At 44.0% G+C, this 9510-nt stretch overlaps 1 protein-coding gene across 1 annotated transcript; it reads right to left on the bottom strand.

The window, feature by feature from the left end:
• Positions 1-3572: 3572 nt before the first annotated feature.
• LOC121585452 (free fatty acid receptor 2) lies at positions 3573-9510 on the bottom strand. Its single transcript, XM_041901793.1, has 2 exons — positions 9402-9510; positions 3573-4990 (listed from the first exon to the last, which is right to left on the bottom strand). The coding sequence occupies exon 2, from the start codon at positions 4987-4989 to the stop codon at positions 3979-3981; it is 1011 nt and encodes a 336-aa protein (XP_041757727.1). The 5' UTR covers position 4990; positions 9402-9510; the 3' UTR covers positions 3573-3978.

Raw genomic sequence — 9510 nt, forward strand, 5'->3', positions numbered from 1 at the left:
GTGTTAATACTAATTGTAATTAATTTGCACTATAGCCTATTTATTGCCTTACCTCCATAACTTGCTACATTTGCACACACTGTATATATATTTTCTGTTGTATTTTTGACTTTATGTTTTGTTTTACCCCATATGTAACTCTGTGTTGTTGTTTTTATCGCACTGCTTTGCTTTATCTTGGACAGGTCGCAGTTGTAAATGAGAACTTGTTCTCAACTGGCTTACCTGGTTAAATAAAGGTTAAATAAATAAAAAATAAATAAAAATAAATGGCACAGTGAAAAGAAAAACATGCATCCTGTTTACAATAAGGCACTAAAGTAAAAATGCAAAGAATGTGGCAAAGAAATTAACTTTGTCCTGAATACAAAGCATTATGTTTGCGGCAAATCCAACACAACACATCACTGAGTACCACTCTTCATATTTTCAAGCATGGTGGTGGCTGCATCATGTTATGGATATGCTTGTCATCGGCAAAGACTAGGTAGTTTCATTGGATAAAAAGAAACAGAATAGAGCTAAGCACAGGCAAAATCCTAGAGGAAAACCTAGTTCAGTGTCACGATCGTTGGTTAGAGATGAGGACCAAGGCGCAGCGTTGAAGGTGAACATATCCTTTTATTACTGATCACACGATCAAAACAATAAACGATAACGTGACGTCTACAGTTTAACACAAACCGAAATGAACAAGAAACCACAAACACAAAGTGAAAGACAGACAGTTAAATATGGCTCCCAATCAGAGACACCCAGCTGACACTCGTTGCCTCTGATTGGGAGTCACTCAGCCCAACATAGAAAATCAAACATAGAATTACACACCCTGGCTCAACATAACATAGTCCCCAGAGCCAGGGCGTGACAGTACCCCCCCCCAAAGGCGCGGACTCCGGCCGCGCCAAACAACCACAACAGGGGAGGGACCGGGTGGGCCCCTCCGCCTCGGCGGCGGATCCGGCTCGGACATGACCCAGGCACGGGTTGTGCTGGACTGACGACGCACACCCCTGGCTTGATGCGTGGAGGAGGAACGGGCCGGACCGGGCTGACGGGCGCACCCCTGACTTGGTGCGGGAGCAGGAAGGAGCCGGACCGGGCTGACGACGCGCACCACTGACCCGGTGCGGGGAGCTTGGGACGGGCCGGACCGGGCTGGCGACACGCACCACAGACTTGGTGCGGAGAGCAGGAACGGGCCGGACAGGGCTGACGAAACGCACCATAGACTTGGTGCGGAGAGCAGGCACGGGCCGTGCCGGACTGACGACGCACACCACTGGCTTGGTGCGGGAAGCTTGGATGGGCCGGACTGGGCTGGCGACGCGCACCACAGACTTGGTGCGGAGAGCAGGAACGGGCCGGACAGGGCTGACGAAACGCACCATAGACTTGGTGCGGAGAGCAGGCACGGGCCGTGCCGGACTGACGACGCACACCACTGGCTTGGTGCGGGAAGCTTGGACGGGCCGGACTGGGCTGGCGACGCGCACCGTAGGTTTGGTGCGGGGAGCAGGAATAGACCGGACCGTACTGGGGACACACACCACTGGCTCTACACCGGGATCTGGAACGGGCCGGACCGGACTGGCAACACACGCCAGTACCTCTCGCCGTGCCTCTACACCCTCCATCCCCTCTTCTACCAGTGGCCCCCGTAACCTGGCGGCCTCCTCTGCAACCCCGCTGGACCGCTCCATAGCGGCCTCCTGCTGCCCCGACGTCGTGAGCCCCCTCCTAAAAATTTTCTGGGGGTCTCTCCTCCCCGTGGGCCAGGCCTCCATCATTCTCGCCAGACTCTCACCCCACTGCTCCAAACTCCAACCTCTCTCCTCTTCTCTTGGCTTGGCCCAGTCGAGACTCCTACTCAACTGCTCCCAAGTCCTTCCTCTCTCGGCTTGACCCAGTCCAGGAGGCGAAGGAGATCTGTGAGGGATCTCCCTGGCGACGGCTCCTGGACACGCTGCTTGGTCCCATCTTGGTGGTTTCTTCTGTCACGATCGTTGGTTAGAGATGAGGACCAAGGCGCAGCGTTGAAGGTGAACATATCCTTTTATTACTGATCACACGATCAAAACAATAAACGATAACGTGACGTCTACAGTTTAACACAAACCGAAATGAACAAGAAACCACAAACACAAAGTGAAAGACAGACAGTTAAATATGGCTCCCAATCAGAGACACCCAGCTGACACTCGTTGCCTCTGATTGGGAGTCACTCAGCCCAACATAGAAAATCAAACATAGAATTACACACCCTGGCTCAACATAACATAGTCCCCAGAGCCAGGGCGTGACATTCAGACTGCCATCCAACAGACACTGGGAGACAAATTCACCTTTCAGCAGGACAATAACCTAAAACACAAGGCCAAATATACACTGGAGTTGCTTAACAACACAACATTGAATGTTCCTGAGTGGCCTAGTTACAGTTTTGACTTAAATCATTAAATCGGCTTGAAAATATATGGCAAGACTTGAAAATGGATGTCTAGCAATGATCAACAGCCAACTTGACAGAGCTTAAAGAATTTTCAAAAGAATAATGTGCATATATTGTGCAATCCAGGTGTGCAAAGCTCTTAGAGACTTACCCAGAAAAACTCACAGGTGTAATCGCTGATAAATGTGATTCTAACATGTATTGACTCAGGGGTGTGAATACTTATGTATATAAATGAGATAATTGTGTATTTCATTTTAATTAAATGTGCAAACATTTCTAAAAACATGTTTCACTTTGTCATTATGGGGTATTGTGTGTAGATGGGTGAGAGAGCAAAATATAGTATTGGGACAAATTCACTTATATGTATATTAAAAGTAGTCAAAAGTTTAGTATTTGGTTCCATATTCCTAGCACGCAATGATTACATCAAGCTTGTGACTCTACAAACTTGTTGGATGCATTTGCTGTTTGTTTTGGTTGTGTTCCAGATTAGTTTGTGCCCAATAGATTTGAATGTTAAATCATGTATTATGTCATTTGGAGTCACTTTTATTGTAAATAAGAATAGAATATGTTTCAAAACACTTATACATTAATGTGGATGCTACCTTGATTATGAATAGTCCTGAATGAATCATGAATAATGATGAGTGAGAAAGTTACAACAGCTACATCCGACACAGATTGGTACAATCGGAGAGTATTATGCAAGTATGTGTATCCCATTTTGTGAAACATTTTCATAGGGGAAATGGCATCACTTTGAATATTTCCAGAAGTATGATGCAAAAAGAGATTTTAATGTCATCAGTATAAAAAGTTAATATAAAATATAGGGGAACAGAAATAATATAAAACCTTCAAATGCTCATAAATACACACATATAAATGCATACTACACATACATTAATGTCAGTGGAGGCTCCTCAGAGGAGGAATGTGTCACTGTATGTCACCTTGATTACTCAAAATTCTCTCGACCTGTGCACCTACATTGTAAACTTTCACTCATAGGCTAGGTTGTAGCAACCTCATGTGGTAGCCTAAACCTATCGATGTTACATTGAACTGGGAGAATAGAATATGAATGACAGTCATCCAATATGCTGTAATAGAAATAAGGCCATGCTCATAAAAAATAAAACATCCTCCCTCATCTTAAATGGCACCGACCGCCACTGATTCATGTATAGGCTACTTATAAAGACAGATAGCATAGACCTCAGTCTTTTCCATAACAACCAAAGTGCAATAAATACATTGAACAGGCTAGCATTTAGCTAACTTATGTAGCTAGCATGTAGCATGTGTAGCATATGGCTTGACAACACACTATAACAGGGGTGTCAAACTAATTTAATGGAGGGCCTGTCTGCAGGGCTTTGGTTTTTAAGACATAGACAACCAGGTGAGGGGATTTCTTTACTAATTAGTGAACTTAATTAATCAATCAAGTACAAGGGAGGAGTGACAACCCGCAGACCATCTGCCCTCCGTGGAATGAGTTTGACACATGTGCACTATAAGGAGCTGTCATTGGAGCTTGGCGTGCTGTCCTTCTGAGTTCTGGAGCAGAACAACAGGTGGCAGTAGAGAGCCTTACGGCAGCAGCACAACCCCTGCACCCTCTCCACCAGGCTCTTCAGGAAGAGGTGGATGGTACCCCTGAGGGCCGACGAGGAGAAGTAGAAGATGATGGGGTCCAGGCCGGCGTTGACGGTACTGGACAAGAGCGCGTCCACCCGCCAATCGGGACTCTTCCAGTTGACGAAGCCCACTACGTGTGACAGGTTATAGGGCGCGAAGCAGACGATGAACACCAGCAGGGTCCCCAGAGACAGGCCGATGGCCCGCTGACGTTTCTTGGGGTTGATGCTGGGCAGCTGAGCGAGGATCCGGATGAAGTTGATGTAGCAGAAGCAGCAGATGAAGAAAGGTACACAGAATAGAACCAGGAAGAGCTCCAGACGGACAGGTATCAGGACCTGCAGCTGCTCCGGGGTGAAATCCTCGTAACACACGTCCAGTTCCGAAGGGTCTGTCCGGGTGGCATTGGGATGTTCAAAGTATTGCATGATGTAGACGATACTGATGTGCGCCATGGAGATCGCCCAGAAGAAGACGCTAGCCACCGTGGCATACAAAGGCCGTCTTTTGAGTTTGTACTTGATGGGAAAGGCCACCCCCAGGTAGCGTTCAACACTGATGGCGGTCAGAAAGAAGGTGCTGTTGTAAATGGTTGTGTAGAAGACGAAGTTGGTCAATGGACACAGGAACTGGGGCATGTTCCATTTCATGTAGTCCGCCGCCTCTTTGATCTTGAAGGGCAGGAAGAGCAGGAAGAGGAGGTCCGAGATGGTCAGGTTGAGGAGCAGGATGTCGATGGGCATGGCTTTCTGCCTCACCTTCTTGCTGAAGGTGTAGAAGGCCACAACATTGGCAGGGAGTCCAATCAGGAAGGTGATGATGTAGACTACCAGCACCAGGCTGCTGTGGCCGTATCTTTCCATGACTTCCTTCTCAGACAGCATTCTGCAAAAGAGGAAGGATATAGACAATGAGCCAATGTTTGCGTTAGCTAATGCAGGTACTCAATCTGGGGTCAATTCAGGATATGCATAGTTAGTCAGTGAAGGTGTACATAGAATTGCACACAAAGGTTGAATTCACTCACAAGGATGGTTACAATGGGTGTGATGCAATTGGTTAACAAAGCCATGTCATTATGTGTAACAAGAGTTTCTTTGAGTCTATGGTTGTCTATGGCAAGTCTATGGTTGGACTCTACAGTAGACAAATTGAGGTATACAGAGCAAACGTCAACATCGTTATGGTCCTCAAGCAGGGGACTTGTTGGCAAACCCTGCCCCCTTTCCAAACTAGCAAGACCTTGCCTCTGTAGGCACAGTGCATTGAAGCCGTTAATTGTGGCAAACGAGGTACGCATCACAACAATAAAGGTGCGGTCTGTTTGTGCTTCACAGCCTTGAGTATCCCAGATGCCTCTCAGCTAATCCCAGTGTTAATACCCAGCGCACGCATGAACCCCTAAGCTTCCTTCTATTCATGGTGGAGCAAACTAACAACATAATACTCCCATCATGACACAAGTATTCAGTGGCTGGTAAGCCAAAAGGACGGCATTTGAAGAGTGACTTTAATTTATATAGAGCGAGGGGTTATTTGGTTCCCAAACACACTTCCACAAAATATCTGTTGAAATGATAGTCACATGTTTTTGGGCAAGCAGTGTTATCAATGATGACCTCTGCACTGACAATATTACGATTGTGATCAGAATAGGAATTCAGAAGAAGCTAAATAGATTTTCTGATTTTCCATACTTTCCTGCTCACTCCAATTCAACAACTTGATGACAAGTGCATGTCAATACGGTAATATTATGTCAATGTCAATTACATGGGGAAGAATGTAACCAAGGTAAATAATGACTTGTGAGAACTGGATCCTATTTTTCTAACCAACCTTGGGAAAGACTGATTAACACGAACATAAACACGGTCGTCTACTTCTCATTTTCTTTCCCAACACTGACTCAACAATACTTTTGCAATCAATTTCTACTAAAACACACCCCTTGGAGGAAGGGTATAATTATTAAAAACTGGGTCATGTGAACTTCAATTGTTTACAGAAGCCCAAGTTCTCCAGAAGGGTATATGGTATCTAAATGACAATAAACACGAGAAGAAACATGGCTTCAGATGTTGAAAACACATCTCAGTTATCTTGGGAATGGTGCCAAGACATACACCTGCAGGAAGGAGGTAGCCGGCTTTTATTCGTTTATCTGGTGTTGCCGAGGAGTCGTCGAGGTGTTGTAAACCCTCAACTGATAAAACGGCTGTCTAGCGGATGCATTTTGGTCTGGGAGCTAGCTTGTTATGAGAAACCACCACGCACTGGACATGTGGCTGATCATGTGAGGGTAAATGTTTGAGGTTCCATGAGGTTTCTCATTCATTTGACAGCTTATTTCTTTAATAAGATAGGATAAGAAATGTAACATGACGCGTGGTGTAGTGTACAGAGCGAGATTTGGTGGAGTGTGCTAGCTCAGTGGTCACCAACCCTGGTTTGGGAACTACTGTGTCTACAGGCCTTTCTCCGCCAGCACAGCCCTAACACATTGTTTTTAACAAATCAACTACTCACCAAGACCTTGATTGAATAAGGTGTGTTAGCGCAGGGTTGGAACAGAGAGAGTTTCACCTGGTCACTAATGATAAACAATGCTCACATTGACAGAACCCAACACTTTAAATGCAGCTCATCATTACAGAGGTACTATAGCAATAGAGATTTTACTCAAAATGACACAATTTTACGGAGGGTGATTGGCGAGACAGTGATGCCCATTTGGATAGCAACCATTAGACTGGAACATCACACACTCATTCCCAAAGGATAAAAAAACTCTAAGAGTTTGCAGTAACCAGTAGCGACCCGTCATTCAGAGCCCCACATTTTGCAGCTTAAAAAAATTATAAACAAATAAAATGGGTGGGGGGGTTGCCTGTTTTTCATTTTATTTTTTTCATTAATACGTGTCACATATCAGTTTGCAAACAACGTAAAAAACTTTTAAAAATCATTGAGTTAATAAAGCCACCATACAAACATGGTCTCTTTTTTGCTTTCTTGAGTAAGGCAGCTCCAAAATGCAGGTGTTTCAGACTAGCTCAGTGCTTTCTGTTGTGATGGGCCAGCGGAAGATACGGAGCGTAGGGGTTGGTAATGTTGTCTAGTTGTGCCGTGATTGGCTCAGGGTTCTGTCGCTCATTGGGACACTATGTCACTGCCAAATCTAAGGGTAGAGCTCGAAAATTCAAGCCCCTTTGGTGCTGCCATAGAGTTACATTAGAAGTGCCCATCCAAGAAGGCTCAAGGTCATTGGCCACAGATAAAATGAAGTAAAATCACGTTATACAATAGCTTTGATTGGACTGATCATGTCAACATCATACTTTCAAAATCTTAGCTAGCAGTCATCATCATGAATCAATCTACTGGCAAATCCTTTTTAATCCTTGTCATAAGAAGATAAATAATGAAGAGAAATTATAGATAAAACGTATCGGTGCTCATCGGCCATTGGACATAAACATTACACAACAAGTTGGAAATCGCAAATTCAACAATGAGTGGTTTGGAAGGAATCAGTGGCTAACTGCAAGCATTGCAAAGCAATCACTAGCCTGCTATTCAGTGGAGTGGGTGTGTGGTCCCAATTCTGGGTTTAAGGGTCTCTTTTCCAAGCTTAAAATGATAAACATTCAACATTGGCCATGCTGTCAATCCAGCATGATTTCTGCCGCGCTCAAAACAACTGTTAACTCGGAACTGGGAAATCTGACTTCAGTGAGTTCAAGACAACTGGGAACTCGGGAAAAAACAAGCTCCGACTGGCAAAATATGTTTTGAACGGTCATCCAACTCTGAATTGTAAGTCAGGAACTCGGGCCTCTTTCTAGAGCTACGACCTGAAGATCACTGACGTCATCATGATTCGACCTTGTTTTTTTCTGAGTTCCTAGATGTCTAGAAAGCACCATAAATCCAGAGAATGCCAGACTTTGATGACAAAGTTTGATGACAAAATTTGCCCACGAAGGACCGTCGCGCCACCTTCCTGTTCAAGTGAGCACAGCACAACAAAGTGAGTCCAAAAATGTATTGTATGTTGCTGCATAAATGATGTAATATGCCAGGGAGATATGTATACTGTAGCTAAGAAAGTAATACTAAGTGTATGTTGTGTAGTAAGCTGTTAGTAGCCCATGTGCCTCACCCTAATAATTTGGTCTATTTTCCCCTCTTAATTTCGCCTACTGTTATGACTTGGTGGTGCCTTTAACCTGTTTTAGAAAAATATAATCATTGAATATTGTAAGAGCTTTCATTGTCTGCTTTTATGCCCCCTTTATTTATCCTACGGTTCTGACTTGGTGTATAGGGAGAATACGGTAAGAACAGCCCATGTTCTGAATTCTGTCACTGTACATTTCAAAAGTGCTGAACAAATAGTTATATTGAGTATGTCCATCCTTGCTCGCTCATTAATGTCTTAATCGAAATCACGGATTGCCTCTTATCCGCTTGTCGACCCCTTATGCCATAGTTTGTACATCTCAATTGTCAGTAAAAACCACATTTGTTTAAGCAAGTCAGCAATAAAAGCTATGTTTTTTTTAAAGGCAGTAAATGAGGCTGAAGGAACTGTTTCGCTGACAGACAAGGCTCCTCTGATAGCCAGGTGTAGCAGTGGTAACGTGTTGGAACTGCTGTTGGGACAGCTTTATGTAGGCGCTAACAGTTTGTGGGCACCGTTTGTCACCGCTATAGTGCAATTAATGTTTTGTTTAGTGTTGCGTTGTGTAGTGGCTTTGCTGGCATGCATCCCCACCCCGCAAAAAAATTGTTTGCCCCACCAAGATTTACATGCTAAAATCGCCACTGGCAGTAACCATGACAATTTAGACAGAGTGTAGTACAGACACAGAACAGAACAGAACATACCTATACCATCTCATTACTCAAATGGATATGTGAAAAGGTTGATTGCTCAGCAAATGTTTATATTTTATATATTCCTAAAGCAAAAATGTAACTCTTAACTGACACTTAAATTGGTCGTAAAAAGTACCATCTTCTCAACAGAAATAAGTCCTGTATGAGTTCACTATGCTTGGAACACATGCCTTGAAAAATGTTCAAATATTTATATTTTGTTACATGGTAAGTATTTCATATTTACCTTAGATGTAACAGATTTCAAAAGGCTTACAGGTATTTTGTGTTTTAGTATGTCTTCCTTGTGAAATATATAAAAGCATTGTCTATCTACTTTGCCAACATTTACATAAAAGCTCCTGATAATAGCACAAGAAGCATGATATCAAAAGAGTTCCACTGTACATACCTTAGTCAGCAAACACACACAGACACACACGCACGTCTCCTGGTCAAATGGTCAAATGGTGAGTAAGCTTGGCTCCAAATGAACTGTGCTGTTAATGGCAATGTCTCAA

The sequence above is a fragment of the Coregonus clupeaformis genome, chromosome 17 (assembly GCF_020615455.1).
Source record: "Coregonus clupeaformis isolate EN_2021a chromosome 17, ASM2061545v1, whole genome shotgun sequence".
NCBI classification, from domain to species: domain Eukaryota; kingdom Metazoa; phylum Chordata; class Actinopteri; order Salmoniformes; family Salmonidae; genus Coregonus; species Coregonus clupeaformis.

What these genes read in the sequence shown, in the direction of transcription:
- LOC121585452 (XM_041901793.1), bottom strand. Translation starts at nt 4,989, where the DNA reads ATGCTGTCTGAGAAGGAAGTCATGGAAAGATACGGCCACAGCAGCCTG.